This window comes from Arvicanthis niloticus, chromosome 4 (genome assembly GCF_011762505.2).
Source record: "Arvicanthis niloticus isolate mArvNil1 chromosome 4, mArvNil1.pat.X, whole genome shotgun sequence".
NCBI lineage: Eukaryota > Metazoa > Chordata > Mammalia > Rodentia > Muridae > Arvicanthis > Arvicanthis niloticus.
The window spans coordinates 76,159,912-76,179,333 of record NC_047661.1 but is presented as its reverse complement, the minus strand read 5'-3'; the positions used below and the strand labels follow the sequence as shown (position 1 = coordinate 76,179,333).

The following is a 19,422-nucleotide window of genomic DNA, read 5'->3' as shown; positions in this document are numbered from 1 at the left end:
TGAGTTTCAGGCTAGTGTGGGCAATAGAGTAAGAACTTGTCTTAACACAAATTAAGTCAGCCAAGCCCATGTTGAAACACCCCTGAATTAGTTACTCTTCTATTATGATAAAAATGACCAAGGAACTTGGAGAAGACCCTTATCTGGCCTTACAGTTCCAGAGTGACCAAGCCAGCTCAGTCAACAGGGTTTCCAGGGCAGGAACAAGGATTAAAGAGAAAAAGACAATTAGACAACACTAGCACACCCCAGCCAGTTCTGAGGCTGAGGCGGGTTTATTTTTCCCCAATCTGCTTTTACACCATTTTAATTACATACAAGTAATACGGCCAGTTCTAAGTTAAGGAACAAGCAAGACAACACAAATAGTCAAGAAACAAACAAGGCAGTAAACAAAGTCCCAGGATCACTGTTTCTAAGGGCTTCTCAGGATGACCAAGATGTCTGAGCCTCCTTCCCTGTCCTAGCCCAAGTCAGATTCTTGCCTGAAGCCTACTTCTTTGTTCTCGCCCAAAATCAGATTCTGGTCTGAGCTTACTTCTGAGTTCTGTCCCATTATCCAATTCCTGCCAAGCGGCCCCAAACGCTGTCTATACAGGATCAGAGTCCAAAACTGTGGAATGAAGGCCTGGTGGCAGGAGCCAGAAGCCTACCCTAGTGACATCCTCCAGCAAGGCCACATACTTCCTAACCCTCCCAAATAGTGCAATCAATCGGGAATCGAGTGTTCAAATGCACAAGGGAAGCTGTGAACCATCACAGTCTCTCAAATTTTTTCCTAAGCAACAATTACATTTGCAAACGTTTATGTCTATTTCACTGAGTTGTCATGTGTAACAAATACACATGGTGTACAGAATAACAGACTGCTGTTGGAGGAAGTAAAACATTCTTCTCTTTGGGGCTCTTTGTTGTTGGTTTTAGATTTTGTTTTGTTTTTGTGACAGGGTCTTGCTACATAGCTGGGCTAGCCTGAAACTCACTATAGAGATCAGGCTGGCCTCAAACTTGAACAATCTTTCAGCTTCTTCACAATACTAGGATTAAAACATGTGCTGCACACCCAGCAAGAAAACCAGTAAGAGTCCATTGGAGAAAACTAAGTTTTCTTTGTACACACTTATCAATTGTGATAGCTTCCAGGTTAAGGATGGGGTGTCTACTCCTCTCAGTGCTGGGACCCCATCTGGCTTAGACCCACATAAGTCCTATGCATGTAGCCATCTATACTCTGTGAGTTCATATGTGCGCCAGTCCTGCAGTGTCAGACAGCCTCGTTTGCTTGGTGTCCCCCATCCCCTCCAGCTCTATGATCTTTCCAGCTCCTTTTTCACAGAGTTTTCTGAGCCCTAAGGGGAGGGGTTTGATACAGATATACCATTTAGAACTGAGTGTTCCAAGGTCTCTCACTCTCTGCGCATTGTCCAGTTGTGGGTCTCTGTGTTAGTCCCCATCTACTGCAGGAGGAAGCTTCTCTGATGCTGACTAAATAGGACATGAATCTAAGAATATAGGAGAATGTTGTTAGTAGTCATTTTATTGCCATGTTCCTTTAGCAGAGTATAGTATTTGTTTCCCCCACCCCTACCCCCCAGGGCCATGGCCTATCTGGTCTCAGGTTCTTGGTCATCCCAGGAAGCACTGGGCATGAGTTCTGTCTCAGGCCTTAATTCCAGTCAGACAGTGACAACCTGAGGTTTCCCCCTGGACTCACATTGTGGAAGGAGGAAACCAACTTCTCTGACTCCATGCCTACCCTCCCCCACATTGGCATAAATAAATGCGATTTAATATTTTTAAAGATAAAAGATTGTGTCTGCCTTCAAACTACTCACCATCACTTACTAAGCATGGGGTGCATGAGGTCCTGGGGTTTAACCCCAGAATTGCACAAACCGGGCATGTGATATGTGATGCAGAGGGTTGTGGAAACCAGCTAGTCGAAAGGCCAACCAACGTTAGTTTTGACTTACACACGTTTGAGGCTAGCCTGGGTTACATGAGACCCTGCTTTGCCCTAAAAAAAAAAAAAAAAAAAAAAAAAAAAAAAAAAAAAAAAAAAAAAAAAAAAAAAAAAAAAAGTTAGGTATCTGATGTGGGAGCATAATTAATTTGAGGTGCTCCCTGCTGAGAGGTGAACAGCAGCTTAAGTGAAAGTCAGCCTTGGCTTGGTGGAGAATAACGTGCTAGTCCAGAAATGATTCTGCCTAGGGATTACTGTCCAGAGAAGTCAGAAACAACGCTAAAGGAAGTGAGAAACTGGAAGATTTATTTGTGCTTTATGAACATTACACCCAGGGATTGTCCCCAAAAGTTATCTAAATTTCCCAGCGGGACTGGAAAACCTGGCTTGCGTGGGCCGGCAGGAAGCTGCACGCCTCACCGCGTTGTGCCATCAGGGGGCGCCAGGCAAACAATGACCAGAACTGCGCAGTGATCAGAGCTGCGCGATGGCCGCACAGTTGCTGCTGCGCCTTGGTGGGCGTCTGGAGTCAGTGAGCTTCACACAGAGTGTGTGTGGCCTTCTGGGCGCCAGGCAGGGACCCGGGCCGTGGCACACGCATTGCAGCTTGGAGCGAGGACAGCTTGTCCTCTCTAGCAATTCATTCCTCGGCGCTTCGGAGAGGCTTCCAATCCAGGTCGGGACAGAGAACCAGTAGGGAAAGTGAGGGCAGCTTGGGGACAGGGCGGGTGTCGACAGGCCAGCTCCCACCGTGGGCACCCTTAATTTCTGGAAGTCCTATCCTGCTTCCAAAGTCTTAGCCGTCCAAACCCCTCTTGCCAGAGACCCCTTTTCTGCCCTTTTGCGGCTCTGGACCAGCAGCCTGAGGTCTCCAGGACAGAGCCGCTCACAAATAGAGGTGTGGATCTGGGTGTGGCAGTCATTCTTCAGTCCAGTGATCAGACTGTATTGTTGACCCGAAGGACATGCACTCTCCGCATTTCCCCCAATCTGTGGGTCCCTCCAGGTGAGCACCCAGGAACAGGGTCTATGGGAGACAGGTGCCCTTTCCCTCCCACATTATTGGGTAGTTCCATACAGTGGTGACCCAAGATCTGTGTTCACAACAAACTTCCTCTGCCCACTGGAGAACGGGGTCTCTGATTGGAGACAACAACCGTTCATATTGGGCCCACTCCTCTTGCAGGTGGGCACATGGAACTTGATGAGGAGGTACCAGTCTGCCGACCCAACCAAGAGACCTTCATGGAGGCACCTTGGGTGTGGGCTGGGGGGGGGGGGGGGGCGCAGAGAAAACTAAGGACTCCGTAGGGTTGACTTTGGATACTCTGACCTGCTCCTTTTGACTCCCAGATCCTGGAGTGTGGGCTTCGAGAGCTCTGGGAAGAGTGTGGACTACAGCTGCCCCAGAACCAGATTTCTTGTGTCCTTCTGGGGTTATGGGAGGTGAGAAAGAACGACCCCTAAAGCCCACTGAATAATCCTTGTCTGTGTTAGGCAGTGGAGAAAAGTGTGGATGGACTGGAGTCCCCAAACCATAGCTCTCACTCATGTCCCCTTACCTGCTGCCACCCACTCCTCTGGCTTTGGGTCAGGATTTTGTCGCCCTAAAGCCCTCTTACAAAATCTCAGATAGTAAGTTTCTCAATATGCTATAGTGGTTTTGTTTGTTCTTGTTGGTCTGTTTTTTCCTTCAGTCTGCCTACCCTCCTAGGCTGAGCTGGGGTTTCCCCAAATACCATCATCTCATTCTCTATGTACTTGTGATCTCCCAGGAGTCGCAGGAGCAACTCCAGGTAGGCTTGGCAGTGGGGAAAGACAGGACATATGACCTGGTTGTAACTGTGAGTAGAAGACAAGGGGAGATAACCAAGCAACAAGCTGCCCTGCCCCTTCTCTGTCTCCTCTCCCCATAAGTAAAGAATCAACATGTCTGACCCCAGGCCAGGATCCAAGTAAATCCAAATGAAGTGAATGCCTTTATGTGGCTGGGACCAGATGTCGCCGCGGCTGTGGCTGCCACAGAGGGTGGGGCAGAGACACCGGGACCTCTCTCCCAGGACCTACCACTCTCTGTCTGGTAAGACTTCTTCCTTTAGCTATCAGCATACAACATACATGCATGAGCATTCGTGGGAGGGTGCAGTTTGTAGTTTCATGTTGTGAAAGAGACTTAAGGAATGAGTTGGTTTGCTGATAATCAAAGACCAACTGAGATCAAAGATGCTAAATGTAGCTATCACTGAAGACCTTCGTTTGAGCCCTTACTCTCCCATAGGAGAGAGTTGCTTAAACCCCCCTTGAATGTGTTTCCTTTCTGTCAAGTGAGGTTAACACTCACTTGCCTTCTGCAATAGTTGGAAGGATAAAATGGCTCAATATACTAAAGTTCATTGTAAGCCACGAGGCACAACCAGGACAGAAACTATCATAATCCAGTGCAACCGAACTGAGGGGTGATGGAGGAACCCAACCTCTGCTCCTGCCCATGCCTACACTCATGAGGACAACCCCAACCACAGCAGAGGGGGACAAAGAAAGGGTCAGCGCTGGAACCAAGTTTGCCCTCCAACTCTGGCTGCAACATCTGGGCAGATGAAGTAAGGAATGACTTGCAGGTAGCACAGCCTTGGTATAGGATGGTCTGGTGTCCTTAGGACATCAAAGGGAGAACAGCTGCTCTTAGCTAAGCTTGTGTAAATGCCTTCACTCTTTCCCAGGTAAAAGTGAAGTTCACATGGACCCCAGACCAGCAAAGGAAGCCTGGCAACCTGAGACCTGAGTCCAAGCCCTGGGATCTCCTTCAAGATGGAAGGACAGGTCCTACTCCATAAAGTTGCCCTCTGACCTCCACATGCAAAAACCATGGCACACAAGCCCACATACACAATAATAAACATTTTAAATGTTCTTTTTTTTTTTTTTTTTTTTTTTTTTTTAGTGAAAAGGATGGAACATGGACCCTCGGCCCCACAAACCCTGGGTCTGGAAAGCGAGGTACAACATCTCTTCCCCTCCATGACGCTCACAGAACATTCATAACCTTTTATTGTAGGCGAGAACTCTGCTACAGCTCTGGGAATAAAAAGTAAAATCACATCAAAGGGCCTTGGCCCTGAAGGGGCCTGAGTATGGGGAAGGAGGACACAGAGTTCCCGTGTCCCACAGAAGGTGCAAGAACAATCTAGGCCGGAACACAGGTCACTAGAAGCTTAGGCCCTTGACTGTTTAGCATAAAAACATTGTGAACTTAAATATATAAATAGAGAGCCCAGGCAGTAGATGGGCCACGCCCTGCTCCTGAGCCCCTGGGAATCATAACTAAGGCCTTGTTTCCTTCTCACACTGGGAAGTAAAAGGCAAGGGAAGTCATCTTTGGATACTTTGGGGTTTTCTTATTTATGTACAAAAAAGAAATCTGCAACCCAAAATAGAGTTCTCTGTCCATCTCTGACCTGTAGCCTGACTATGGCCAAAGAGAATGGAATGGATGTAAAAGACCAGATGTTTGGGTTTGGGTAGGGAAATAAGTCTTGGGGGAGGGGCAGGAAAGTGCCTTTCCCCAAGAGGCTGAAGATCTGGTACAGGCTGAGGAGCCCCTCCTCCCTCAGGTCCTATCCTTCCATCCACCTCCCACAGCCTAGGTTACCATACCCAAAGGAATGTGCCACCCTCAAAGAACACTTCCAAAAACAGACCCCAATGTCCTTTTTAAAAAGGTTAAATGTTAACCCTGTGAGTACTGGCCTTGTTAGTCAGCGATAAGGCCAAAAGCAGGTATCCATGAAGGTCTGGCCTGGCCTTTGACCAATGACCCCTGAGGGATCAGAGCAGCCAGGGGTTGGGAACCCACAATGTGTCTGCTCAGTGCTGGGGCCAATGGAGATTGATTTCGTAAATCCAAATAACTCAGTCCAAGGAAATGACATCTGACCGACAGCCAGTCAAAGAGGGACCTGAAGGCAGGTGTCCTCCATGCCCTTCCCTCAAGGAACTCCCAGGAGCCACAATGCTGCTGACACGACCAGGAGGGGGCGCTGGAGTGGAGCTGCGGTGAGAGCTCCCCAATGTGGGGGCCAGTGGGCCCAGGAAGTGGGAAGGGGTTCCCCGGTACTGGAAGAAGTGGCCAAGGGTGTCCTGTTCATCTAGCGAAGTGATAACTGAAGGGCCGTAGTGCTGGAGGGATGAAGGGCACAGCTTGACACGTTATCTTGACTCAGCACCTCACTCTCCTCAAAACCCCCTCGTGGAGTACCAACCCTCATGGATCTCACGGCATTCCTAAGTAGAAAAACTGGGGACCTCTCTGACTCTGCCCTGCTCCCCACACCCGTCCCCTGTTCCTTGCCTTGAGACAGCCCCTTCAGACATCCAGTTCTTGGTTTTGTGGGTGTCTGAAATGTGTGGAGCACCCACTGGGGAAGGTTCTGAGTAATGTGGGGGTGAGTGAGCAGGAAGAGAGGCGTTAGGAAGGCACAGGTGTGAATGTTCTCCCCTCACAGAAAAGCATTTTTAAATCCCTAGGAAAACTGAGCAGGGGAAGAGCTATCATCAGTGTCTCGATCAAAAGGACTCTTCCGAGATCTTAGATCTTCCTAGACATGACCACTTACCTGACTCTCAGTCTGAAGGAAAGAAAATAAATCTAAACCTGGTAGGAAAAGAAAAATCAAAATCAACCCCCTTCTGACTCCTTCACCACAAGAAAAAAAAAAAAAAAAAAAAAAAATCCCCATGTCCCTGGGGCCCTGCAAAGAAAACAGGTCTGGAGAGAGTGACAGGGCAGGACCCTCCCCTCCTCCTCAAGGTCAGTGTTCTACCTTGGATGTCAGCCCCCAGTGGGAAAGCAGGTGGGTACTCATGTAGTGGGAGACTAGACAGGAAGTCACTGCCCAGTGTGCCCATTGCAGGGCTGCGTAGCACCGAGGACGGCTGGTGACCAGAGGTCAGGGCTCTGTGGGTGGAGAGAAAGAGTTGGAGAATCTAGCCAAGTGCAGTTGCCCAAGGTCCCATTCCTCCTGCCCTTCCCTGTCCCGAAGCTCGCCCTGTGGCTTGAAGGCGGTTCTGGCATCTGTCCCTCCACTACAGAAGCAGCCTTTCTCATACCCTTTGCTTGCAGGAAGGGCTGGGATGGCAGCCGAGGTGACGGGGCAGTGCTTCTTGATGGGGGGCAGATCTTCCTCATCTGATGAGCTTTCGATTGTCAGGTCGATGACTTCAACCCTCTTCTTATTCTCTGACTGATTTCCCTCCTGGACTGGGCTGTACTGGAGACCTGTGGGTGGTTAAGAAGGCTGTCTCAGAAAAAGGGTCACCCGTGATTTAGCTCAATTGGGGAGCAGGGGGTCACTCACCATCCAGCCCATACCCTGGCGGGGGGCAAACCTCTGATGCCTCCTTCTTGGGTTTCATTGGACACCAGGATCCATCTTCCATGAACTGGATCTCATCACAGTCCGAACAGGAATTAAGAATTTCCATGAATAAACTGGGGGAGGAGGACATGGCAATTCATGAGGCTGGAAGAGGCTGGAGCCACCCTCAGTGCTCTGAGACTCACTTCCTATGCCTTAGTCACCTCCTCTGCATTACCCACCCTCTGGACCTCTCGGAGCTGCTGCTGGAATAGAAATGCCGACTGGGACGGAAGCTCAATGACAGAACACTTGCTTGGCATGCAGGCCCTGAGTCTGATCTCTAGCATTGTGGGGGAAGAGAGCTTCAGAGAGTGTAGGCACAGGGTTAAACCTTCCTAAGAGAGACTGTGAGAACCCTAGTGGAGGCTGTGGAAGGGGACAAAGACCACTTAGGACCAAGAAAATTACTGGCTTACCAGGGGTTACGGTGGAAGACTAGCTATATAAGTACATCAAAAAAAAAAAAAAAAAAACAAAAAACCCTTATTGCATCAATCTGATAAATGCTTTTGTAATAGGAAACATGAGGAGGAGCCCGGCTGCTATGCTCTGTGGGAAGGTCGGGTAGTTGTCGTCAGTAATGCATTGAAACGATTCAGTGTACTGCTCTGTCACTTATGTGACCTTCAGCCCTAGGTCCCTTTTCTCATCTATCACGATGTTACCTATGTCATGGGGCTATCATGAGGACTCATGAGAAAATGCATTCAGAGTGCTGAAGTCCTTAATGTCACACACATGGCGTCGGATGGTAAGGGGGTGGAGAGGGTGGGAGCTGGGAAGCCGAAGCCCTACCCATCGATGATCAGTGACTCATAGGGGGCCTTCTTGTCACACACAGGGCACGTCCATGTCGGCTTCTTCTCATTCATCTGTAGATAAAGGGCAGCATCGAAACTCTGCAAGTGGGCACAGGTGAGGGCACGGCACGGGACAGTCAGGCGCATCTTCCCTAGCTGAGGAAAGGAGAGAGTTCACGCTCAAACCTTGCTCTAGTATCCTGAGGAACCCTCTTCAGTAACCCAACTCTCCTCCCACTTCCTGTCCCCTCTTGCACCCACCGGGCACATGAGTGACACCCGGAGACTTGTAGTAGCCACTTCACTGTCGGGGTCAGCAGTCAACTTCTCCTTGACTGAAACAAGAGTGGGGCCAGAGCCAGGGGTTAGCGAGGCTGGAAGCAGCCTGGCAGCAGACAGCCCCAGCTGACAGCAGCTGAGAAGAGTGTCTAGGGGCCCATGGCGTATCACAGGAGTGGAGAAGAGATGTCTGTATTCCTGAAGATACTTAAACAATCCAGGGTCAAAATGTGGGGCTACGTTAGGGACGATCTAGATGAGAGGGAGGCATCATGAGAAGATCAGATGAATGAACTTCAGGGCTTTTCAGTACAGAGACCTCATATCTTAGTAGAGTGGGATTAGCATCTTCGAGATACAAAACTGTTATGTGATTGGCAATGCAAAGCTCTTCCTGCTGCCTGAGGTTCTAACTCCCCAACTGAAACTGAGGAGAAAACCAGGGAGACCGTATGAAAGAGCTACTCCTGATAAAGCGTGGAGGGCGGCAGCAAGCCCTGAGCCCAAAGAGGAAGGAGGAAAGAGTTGTTACTCACTCAATGCCCGAGAATGGTCTGGATTCCGGATGCCCTTGGCTCTGAGCTTTTGTAGAAGTGTCCCTGCAGTCAGCTGCCTCACCAGGTACACAGACAAGGAGTAATTCTACTTGGGGAAGGGAGAGGGGGCGTTAGCTTCTGCTGCCCACACCTCCTCTTTCCCAATAGCCTTTGTCTCACAGAGACCAGAGACGGTGGCCTTTAGCAAGCAGAGAGGCCTATGAAGAGCAAGGCAAATCCCCAGCTCAAAACTAGATGGTTCCCTGCAGGCTCACCCGTCCAAACTCAGATGACCAATTAACCACGATGGTGTTGGGAACAGTGGCTGAAAGTCTAGCCAGGGGTGTGATGTTGATCGGACGGCTGGGTCTCTTGGGCTCAGCTCCATTCTTGGTGGGAGGGAGGTAACCCTGAGGAAAGGAGGGATTTGTTAGTGGAGAGAGAGCTTGCTGGGAGGGGCTTAACAGAATTCCTGTCTCAGATTACTCTCTGGAGGGAGGCCAGCTCACCCATGAGCAAAGGATCCACTGCAAAACAAGGTTGGTCCTATGTAGGGCTGTGTAAGGGGTTCACTTCAGAGGTGAAAGGGGGAGTTTATTGACCAAGGAACTAGGAACCCAGTCACTGGGTCCCAGGGGTCCACTTCATCTGGTATCATCTTTCAGAGGTCTTTTCTAAACCTTTGTATCAAACTAGTGTCCCTCTCCTGGGTTCTGACAAAACTTATGCAGCCCTATTTTATTTTACTCATGTTTTATTAATTCTCTGAGAGTATAATACAACGTGTTTTGATTCTATTCACCCCATCCTCAATTCTTCCCAGAGCCACCCCACTTTTCTACCCACCCAACTTTGAGCCCCCCTCCCTCTTATTAACATATCAAGTACAGTTTGTATTATCCATATACTCTTAAGATAGGTGGTCTTTCACAGGGCCCCGGTTGACCTATTAGTCAGTCCTGTTTTAATATTCTCTAGATGGTATTGATTTCATCAGTAAACTGAGCAACTACTACATGCCAGGCACTGTTCTAAGCATGTCTTTTCAAAGAGGTTTTTACTTAATATTTATCCATTGCCAAAGAGAAAGACCTGTTACCTACCGGCAGGGGGCAGAGTTTCCCATTAACCTTGACAAAGAGGTTAGGGGGGAAATAGTCCTCCTGGGGGCAGCTGGTCTCACAGAGACAGAACCTGGTGAGAAAGAACAGATGAATCGGGTAAGTGGCAGTTTTCTGAGGTGAATCTAGCACTGAAGCAGGGAACTCCAAAAAAAGAAAAAAAAATTAGTTATAGATATTTGTAGCCATCAGCATCCAGCAGAGTCTTGAGCCAGAGTGGACTGGGGCTGGGGAGGAGGAGGATGCCGTCCTCCTGTTTAGCACCCACCCTTGTAAGAAGCAATTCACCTGAGCTGCACTTGTATGGTATAATCGCACTTGGCTCCTGGCAGAACCTCCCTGCAACAAGGAAGAGGAGTGTCAGTCTAGAGGGAGAGCAGAAGAGTGTCCAGGGCACAGAGAGGAGACATGCAAAAGAATGAGACAAAGCAGGACAGTCCCCAGGGACAAGGCAGGGATGATCGGTGTACCTGGACGTGAGAATCTGCTGCAGCTGCTGGGGAGTGAGTGCGAAGGTAAAGTGGGCTTCCTCAAACCTCTGGCTGGAGGTGGATGCTGCAGACACAAAGGCGCAGTTATTCCCAAGCCCACGCCTGAGAAGCTACTTGCTTCCATCCCATAGTGCCAATCCCACAAGAGTAAAACCTAAGACGATAGATTCCAGCCTGAACCTGAATCCAGAAAACCTGAGGGACCAGTCAGCCATACCAAGGGTAGTGGGCCGGATGAGCTCCCCGTAGACTTCATAGAAGGGCAGTGGTTTCATGGTGACATCAGGGTGCACAGGCTGAGGCAGAGGAGGGTGCATGTCCACCTCACGCTTAGGGCCCAGCAAGGTGCCAGGGGTCAGAAGGGCGGGAGGAATGGGAGCAAGGGAGCCAGGGGAGCCTACAGGAGAGGTGCCAGGGGGCAAAGAGAGCAAGGAAAGATCAGAAGGCCCCAGGGTCTTCCGGGGAAAGCGCCTGCGGTAAAGTTCTTTGATCTTCATCTGGACACTGGGGGCACAGCTAGACTTGAGGAGGTGCAGGGCCTTGGCCAGCAGCTCGTGTTTCCGTCCACTCTTGTTCCTGCCAGCGAAGCCAAGGAGCACCTGGAGCTCAGACACTCGGAAACTCATCACCATGTGCTGCGGAGAAGAGCACAGAAACAATAGGGCTTCAAAAAGGCCTGTCCTGCTGGTGACATGGAAGCTGACTACAGGGGGACAGTGCCTCTCCCCTCCATCCCCAGTGTTGATAGGTGCTCTAAAGCTAGTTTACTGGCTCTGAGTAGCTGACCTGACAGACTAGCTGAACCCACAAGGACCACCTAGCCCCATCCCTACCCTAATCCAGACATTCCCTTAAGCTGATTATTGTCTCTTAGGGCTCAGACTGTCAGAGCCCTAGCCTCCTGGGAAAAAGATAGGACACAAGGGAGGAGAGGACTCAGGGAAGACAGGCCCCATGAGAAAGAGGCCAGGTGGCGAGAGGACTGCATCCCACGGCCACCCTCCCAATCACCTCGGTCCATCCCTGTTCTCCCCATAGTTCTGAATTGAAACTTTTATGGTCAGGGATTTTATAGGTCAGAGTTCAACACTCCATCATCATCATCCCCACCTTTTACATTATTTAAGCTACCAACACTTGTAGGGGAGAAGGGTGAGTCCACAAGTCTCGGTAATTGGCCAGATTTACTCCATCTGTCAGTGATAAGTTATTTCCCTGCCAGTGGAGTGAGCCGATTCAAGCCAGATTAGATTATATTAAAGGCAGGTTTATTGGGAAGCTGCCCCAAGGGATTTGGATTTGGGGGAGGGGGGGGAGAAGAGGAGGAAGAGAGAAGAGGAGAGGGAGAGGAGTAGAGAGCACAAAATGTCTAAATTATATAGGGAAGAGTCTTGGAGGAAAAGCAGCCCAGCCCCTGGGCTGGAAAGTTCAGGGTTGGGGGCAGGATATACCACATGGGGACTGAGGGATGCTGGGAGAACCTGGAGGCCAGGTCTGCTTTGGCATGTAAACTATACACCTAAGTCCCCTGTCCTGGGTCTGAAACCAAACAGTCCACAACTACTATCTTGCTTCTTTCCCTCATACATAGTATACATTGATAACCACCAGGGTGGAAACCAAGGTAAACTTCTCAACAGAGACCACAGGAGAATGAGAATGGAGTCCATGGACCAAAGCGCAGAAGTAAGCTCTTAAAGGTGTATGGCCCAGTGGCTAGAACTCAAGCTTGTCCAGGACAGAAGATGGGAGAATGGAGGGCTAAGGTTCTGTAGGGTATCTTCAGGTGTGGTTCCTGGAAGACTGTGTGGTGGTGAAGCAAGATCTCTCTCCTTCTAGGTTCCCCTCTGTGAATGCCTAGAAGACCTAGTCACGGGCAGATCATTAGCTCTCCCAAGTCCTTTTCCTCCTAGACTCCTTTTCAGGAATATGATGAAAACCTTGTCCCTCTACCTTTCCATCCTTAGCTCCTCCTACTTGTTTTTATTTCTCCATTGGCTCTATAACTTATTTTTATATCCAATGGTTCACACTTCTCTCCCTCTCCAACGACAGCGCCTCATTAAGACAGTTCCTTACCCTCAGCCTCCAGGATGCTCCAGCCTCATCTCTTAAGGTACGCTCCTGTACAGCCCCGCCCCCTTTCATCTCAGCAGCCTACAGGTACTTCCCAAGGCTCAGATGCCAAAAGCAGCCCCAAAGCCTCCACCCTAAGCTTCATGTCCCCCGGAGCCTGCCAACGTTTGGTCCTCGGGTCCCATCCCTACGTCTCCCCCTCACTGCCATATCTGTTGGCCTGATGGACTCACCCCTACGCCCCTTGAGCAGCTTTCCCTCGCCTGACTGTACCCTGCAACTACCTACTACTAAAAGCGGCTACGGCCCGCGTCCCCGCCCCCTGTGCCTCAGCCCTCCGCAGCGACAATTCCCCCTCCGCCCCACCCCTGCATCTGCCCTGCGGCCCCGCCTCCGGGGCGCCGCCGCAGCCCCTTCTCGCGGCCGCTGCCCGCGCATCCCTGCAGCCAGTCCCTGCCACGTCGCCCGCGCCCACCCCAGCCCGCTGCGCCCAGCCTAGTTGCCTCCCTGCCTCGGCGGGCAGCCGAGCGAGTCCTGCTGGGGCTGGGGGAGGGGGCCGGTACCTTTAACTCGCCCAGCTCCGCCATCTTGAGACATCGCAGGCGCCCCAGCCCGAGCCGGAGCTCAGGCCCAGGGACCGGCGCAAACTCTCCGCCCCAGCGCCGGCCGCAAAGGCCGCCTGCTCCGCCCCGTCCGGCCCCCTACACCTCCCCTTCCCGGCCCCGCCCGCCGGGCTTCGGACCGCCGCCGGCCTTGCCCCTTCTCCTGCAGCCCCGCGGCCCGGACAAGTCTCCGGGCGGCGGGCGGCACAGTGGCCCCGCAGGGAGTGTGCAGCCAGGGGATCGCAGGGCCCTGCGGGTAACGACGAGGAGGCGGGCCCGAAGGGATGGGCTTTTAGGGAACCAAGGATGCTTGAAAGATGGAGGGAAAGTATCCGGAACTGCCCGAGCTCCGAGAGATGGGGGAGGGGCGGCGAAGTTGGAGCCCCGGTCCTCTGGAGATCTCAGCAAGTTTAGTTAGCGAAACCCCAGAGTTCTGCCAACGCTGGGAGTGTTGCGCTCTGGTCCTTTTGGGGGAAGTTGGGGACTTGCGAACTGTTGGAGACCGCTGTTCGCAATCCTTCACCTCCCCCGAACACACAGCAACTACAAGCGTAGCTCCTGTTAGCGCCGCACGACTCAAGGCTTGACAGGCAACAAAGTTGGGTGCGGAAAGCTGGACTTACCCGCAGAGTTGCAGGTGTGGGCCCCGATGCAGAAAGGGCTCGCGCGGCTCCCTCGGTCTGCACGGCTGGAGTTCGGTCCGGCAGCTGGACGCTGCAGCCGCAGCACCGCCCGGGCTAGAGCTCCGCCCGGCCGAGCGTTGCTGTTGGGGCCGCCCCCTCCAGGGTAAGCCCGCCAGGACCTCGGAGAGGGGAGAGGGGCGGAGCCCAAGAGCCAGGCGGGAGATATTAACTCCTGTGAGAGCTTAGGAGAGAAGAGGTTCTGGGCGTTCAAAGTCTCAGTAGTCCTTTGATCCCTTGCGAGAGTGTAGGGGCTGGACCGGGAGGCAAGACTGTGTGCATTGGGAATCTGGTTGTTTAGAGAATTTCTATGGAGTTCTAGACCAGCCAGAGTTACAGAGTGAGACCCTATCTTTAAAAAAACAAAACAAGACAAACAAGAGAGGTTCTAGGATGAGATCCTCATCTGTCTGGGGAAAAACCTGGGCTACTAAGGGAAAATAAGCAACACAATCCCTGCAGATAGCCCTCTAACCTCCAAATATGCGTACAGTAACTAGGGATCGCACAGTTGGTGAACACAAGGAGGTACACGTACAGAAGAAAGACTTCTGCCCCCCTTTGAAATGCCTACTCCCTCCTCCAAAGCGTGATTTTGCATGTTTGTTGTACCACTTGCCTCTGATGCCAGACTGAGCTTTCGAACGATTTTAGGCCCTCAGTGTCTAGCCATCCCTGATTAGCACTTTAATATTTACCCCGCCCCCCCTTGAGACAGAGTACCTCTGGCTGCTCCAGAGGGTCCTGCCTCAACCAAGTTGGCCACTTTACCTGCTGATTTGAGTAATTCATTTCTATATGTATGAAGATAGCTACTTTAGGGCACAATGCATTATACTAGTTGTCGTTAAAACTACACATTTTATAGTTGTTTGGGGCCTCAGGGATAATGTCGTTTGTCCGGTAAATATTTGAAGGGGGGGGAGGTAAATATTAAAATGCTAATCCTTAAAACCGTTCGAAAGCTCAGTCTGGCATCAGAGGCAAGTGGTACAACAAACGTGCAAAATAATAAAAAGCTCTAGTAAATACTAGGAATAATCTCATTTAGTTTAAGCCTTCAGTGTAATCCTTTCCATGAGCCCCAACCCAGGCTGCAAGTCATAAAGTGCTAACAATATTCCTAGTGCCTGTTAATTATACTTAACTACTTCCTGGTTTTATTCCTAGGGAAATGACCACCCTCTCCTAACACTGGGGATTGGGGGAGAGGGTTGTTCCTTGCTGCTAGAAATGATGGGCCCCTCAAGCTAAATTTAGGCTAAGTACTTGGCCCTAAATCTCATCTGCTGCTTCCTGCATTCTAATCAGGCCCTGGTGCCTGTTCTGGGGATAGAACCTAAGACTTTGTGCACTGGGATGCTGGCACAGCTGTCTGAGCTAATTGTCAACTGTATTCTTTTGTTTCTTCTTAAGCTTGATATCCCTTTTGCCCTAGACATTTTTGTGACTCCAGATTCCAGGTAAATGGGCATATCAAGATAAGTATATGGGGGCTGGAGAGATGGCTTGGTGTTAAGAGCACTATGCTCTTTCACTGTGTTCCTTCAGAGGTCCTGAGTTCAAGTCCCAGCATCCACACTGTGTGATTGGTGACTCATCACCATCTATCTGTACTGGGATCTGATTCCCTTTTCTGGCTTGCAGGTGTACATGCAGATAGAGCATTCATATACATAAAATAAATAAATCTTTTAAAAAATAAGCATATAAATCAGACATTTGCTGACAGTAAACCATAAAGATTTTTTTCTAATTCTTTGGTATACATATAACTTTATCATCATAAAAAACGAAAGCATCGCCGGGCAGTGGTAGCGCACGCCTTTAATCCCAGCACTTGGGAGGCAGAGGCAGGTGGATTTCTGAGTTCGAGGCCAGCCTGGTCTACAGAGTGAGTTCCAGGACAGCCAGGGCTACACAGAGAAACCCTGTCTCGAAAAACCAAAAAAAAAAAAAAAACAAAAGCAGCCATGTGTGGTGGCACACACCTTTATAAAGTGCTGGGGTTTTTTGATGAAACTTAAAAACTCAAAGGAGCAATTTAAAAAAAAAAAAAAAAAAAAAAAAACTTTCTAACAATACAATCCAAAGGTATATTAATTTGACACATTCTAGGGAATGATGATACACAAATATTTAAATATTTATTCTTCATAAGTAAGCCAATTATATTTTTATAAGGACAGAAACTTTTGTATGGGCAGTAGAAAAAATATTGTCATTCATAAACATTTGTCTTTAATCTGAGCGAGATGTTTCAGACAGTGTTCATTGGCATTACATGTCATGATGGCGTATACAGCACGAAGTGCTTCCAATACTGGAAATTTGAGTATATCAATTAAACCTCAACAAAGCTATAAAAATGTACTACTGAGAACCAGCCTCTTCTTAATTCTTAGTGAGTTAATGAAAGAGGAGCTCCTTAAAATATTAATTTGAAAGTTGGACATGGAGGGAGGGGAAGCTGTGACCAAGATGTAAAATAGACAAATAATAAAATGTTTAAAAGAAAGAAACAAAGTTGGACATGACTCACATCTGAAATCGCCGCAGGCCAAAGGCAGGCAAATCAACTCAAGTTTGAGTACAGCCTGGTCTGTTTGCTGAGTTCCACCCCAGCCAAGACAATATGGTAAGACCCATTTGTGTGTGGGTTTTTTTTTTTTTTTTTTTTTTTTTTTTTTTGAGACAGAGTTTCTCTACATAGCCCTGGCTGTCCTGGAACTAACTCTGTAGACCAGGCTGGCCTCAAACTCAGAAATCCGCCTGCCTCTGCCTCCCAAGTGCTGGGATTAAAGGTGTGTACCACCACTGCTCAGCAAGACCCATGCCCTTTAATCCTAGCACTGGGAGTCAGAGCAGGTGGATCTCTGTGAGTTTAAGGCCAACCTGCTCTACACAGTACTACATAGTGAAACCGTGTCTCAAAAGAATAAATTATTTGAGCACTGAGAGATGAAGTCATGAAGATCAAGAGTTCAAGGCCAAGCCAGATGCAATCCTAGTACTCCACAGGTAGACCTCTGTGAGTCCAAGATTAGCCCGGTCTATGTAGCATGTACTAGTGTACCCTTCCCCCAGCCTGCCGGCCTGTCAGCCTGAGCAGGCTGGACCGGGCTGTTTACCTCTAGAGACTGAATAACAAAGGACCTGGGAAGCTGCCTGCCTTGGAGACACTCAGTTGGCCACTGGAGTCGAGTTGAATAGATTGCCTGCTGAGCTTGCTTGACACACCTCCGGCCCTGATTAAGGATGCATACCTCTCACTCACGATGATTAGCTGAAGTGCCGAAGAGACTCTTCTTGTGGGGGTGGGGTCTCCCCCTTTTTATTTGATGGTCTTACATTAAATTTTGAGCCTCGATCAGAGAACTTTGTCCTGGCTTCATCTCTTCTGCCCTCCTACCCTTCTCCCATCCCCAGCCTCTCTTGCAGGTGAACCCGGTTCGAATGTGGCTGCTGGCAGCTACATTCCAGGACAGCCAGGACTATGTATTTTTTGACACCCAGTCTCAAAAAAAAAGAAAAACAAAAATCAAACAAATAAAAACGAGTTAAAGGCTAGTCTGAACTACAAGAAACCCTGAAGGGGGGATGGGCAGTAAGATGGCTCCGTCAATAAAGATGCCTGATGACCCGAATCCATTCTCCAGATGGCAAAAGGAGAGAACTAACTTCCAAGAGCTGGCCTCTGACCTCCACACCTGCCCGGGAGATAATAGCACTTACTGCCCTTGCAGAGGGCCAGAGCTCAGTTCCAGCACTCAACCGCCTGAGACTCCACCTCCAGGAGACCCTACACCTTCTAACCTCCATGGGCACCTGTGAGGGAACGAGGGAGCATCAGAATTACAGTGGCGAGGGGACATGGCAACTGTGAAACCCAGGGACATTTGCTCTTTGGATTTGAAGTCGACAGTTGAAGAGACTGTACAGGTATAGATTATGTCAGGAGATGTCCATTCCATTATGAGAATCACTGACCACGCAGTCATTCAGCTGCTCTCTAGGGATCAGCTCCCAGGAGCCAATGGCCTGCTTTTCATAACCAAAACTACTTCCTGATACACTTGAACTTAGCCAAGTGGAACTCTCCCTCTCTGGACCTTCCTCTCTGCATTTTCTTAGTTTTCCCACCCATATTTCCAAATATAATGAGTGTACCAATCCTTGATGATCTCTAGTGACTGAGAGGAAGGGGAAAAATATTCTATTCTTCTTAAGAGAAATTCCTGAACCCTTTCAGTGCCCCACCTCAGCAGTTTCCCTTTCTCCATCAGTCTTCTCTCCAAGAATGTCAAAGTCATTCTGATCCTTCTCTATGATCTGATCTGGCTGTTGCAACTGCATTTCCCCTCAGCCGAACTCTGGACCAGTTCCTGCAGCCCTGTGTGTAGCCCCAATTTCCCACAGCAGTCTCTCTTTACTCTTTCCCTGGAGCCAGATTTTACTGGCAAACCCCTGCTGTCTGACCCAGCTTAACCCAGCAGAGGGCGGGCTGAGGGAAGGGATGGGGAGGGAGCTGCTTGCAGGTCTGTCCTGCATTCCAGATTTTGGAGGAACCCTTTCTCTCTTGGAGTAGCCAGGCTAGAGGAGGGTCAGGTAGCCGAGAAATCAAATCTTTCTGTCCTAGAACCAAACCTGGATGTCCCTTCCTTCTTTCAAGAATCAGACTTTTCTCACTGTAGACCTAAGAGTCACTTGTATATTGAAAACTGTTCTAGGATATATGTGTCTTTTTTTTTTTTAAATTCAGATTTTTAAAAATTCCTATCTGCACCCAAAACAAAGAAAGGTGATCACACGAGAACATATGTGTCAAATCAGCACACACTGTCACACTGTCACAGGCATCCATAGAGTACATTAGGGCCTAGATAGGTTTGCAATGTCTGTGCCCAGCATGGTAGTCACGGTAGTTTTACAGCGATCCTATTCTATTTTAGGCAAGGTTTTAACAGATAGAATTTTTACTTTTTACATTGTGTGTGTGTGTGTGCGCGCGCGCACTCAGTATGCATGCAACACAGATGTGCAGGTGACAAGAAAACTGTGTTGGTTCTCTTCTTCCCCCATGTGGGATCAGTAGATTGAGCACAGGTCATTAAACCCAGCAACAAGCATGCGTACTACCATTTGCAGGCTCGGATTGGATTTTTTAAATTGCGTGTGATAGAGCATGAGTACCCTCATAGGTCAGAGAAGTCCCGATCCCTTTGGAGTTTGAATCAGAGTTGGAATCTGTGAGTTCAAGGCCAGCCTCATCTACATAGTGAACTCCAGGACAGCCAGGACTACATAGAGAGACACTGCCTTAAAAAATAATAAAAATTAAAAAATAAAAATGGGTTAGGAGCTAGGAAAGGAAGGAACCAACAGGCAGAGCAGAGCATAAAGAATCCTTATTGCTGTAACACTACTAAGACTACTGTGCAGGGGAGGTACCATTGC

At 49.4% G+C, this 19,422-nt stretch overlaps 2 protein-coding genes across 6 annotated transcripts; one reads left to right on the top strand and one right to left on the bottom strand.

Annotated features, from left to right (window-relative positions):
* Positions 1-2,428: 2,428 nt before the first annotated feature.
* Nudt17 (nudix hydrolase 17) lies at positions 2,429-4,873 on the top strand. Of its 4 annotated transcripts, none has more exons than XM_076932969.1 (8): positions 2,429-2,639; positions 2,786-2,969; positions 3,150-3,175; positions 3,317-3,409; positions 3,739-3,759; positions 3,907-4,043; positions 4,403-4,563; positions 4,684-4,873. In XM_076932969.1, the coding sequence occupies exons 1-7, from the start codon at positions 2,451-2,453 to the stop codon at positions 4,560-4,562; spliced, it is 810 nt and encodes a 269-aa protein (XP_076789084.1). In that variant the 5' UTR covers positions 2,429-2,450; the 3' UTR covers position 4,563; positions 4,684-4,873. The 4 variants fall into 4 exon arrangements, with proteins under 4 accessions (XP_076789084.1, XP_076789083.1, XP_034355867.1 ...); XM_076932968.1 differs by having other exon boundaries at positions 3,661-3,759; positions 4,486-4,563; XM_034499976.2 differs by having other exon boundaries at positions 3,661-3,759.
* A 120-nt stretch (positions 4,874-4,993) lies between these two features.
* Pias3 (protein inhibitor of activated STAT 3) lies at positions 4,994-14,048 on the bottom strand. Of its 2 annotated transcripts, none has more exons than XM_034499975.2 (14): positions 13,909-14,048; positions 10,825-11,242; positions 10,587-10,671; positions 10,405-10,455; positions 10,099-10,189; positions 9,271-9,405; positions 8,996-9,101; positions 8,442-8,515; positions 8,176-8,336; positions 7,318-7,451; positions 7,070-7,238; positions 6,784-6,917; positions 6,577-6,614; positions 4,994-6,139 (listed from the first exon to the last, which is right to left on the bottom strand). In XM_034499975.2, the coding sequence occupies exons 2-14, from the start codon at positions 11,237-11,239 to the stop codon at positions 5,873-5,875; spliced, it is 1,860 nt and encodes a 619-aa protein (XP_034355866.1). In that variant the 5' UTR covers positions 11,240-11,242; positions 13,909-14,048; the 3' UTR covers positions 4,994-5,872. The 2 variants fall into 2 exon arrangements, with proteins under 2 accessions (XP_034355866.1, XP_034355865.1); XM_034499974.2 differs by lacking the exon at positions 13,909-14,048 and adding an exon at positions 13,247-13,371.
* Positions 14,049-19,422: the final 5,374 nt, after the last annotated feature.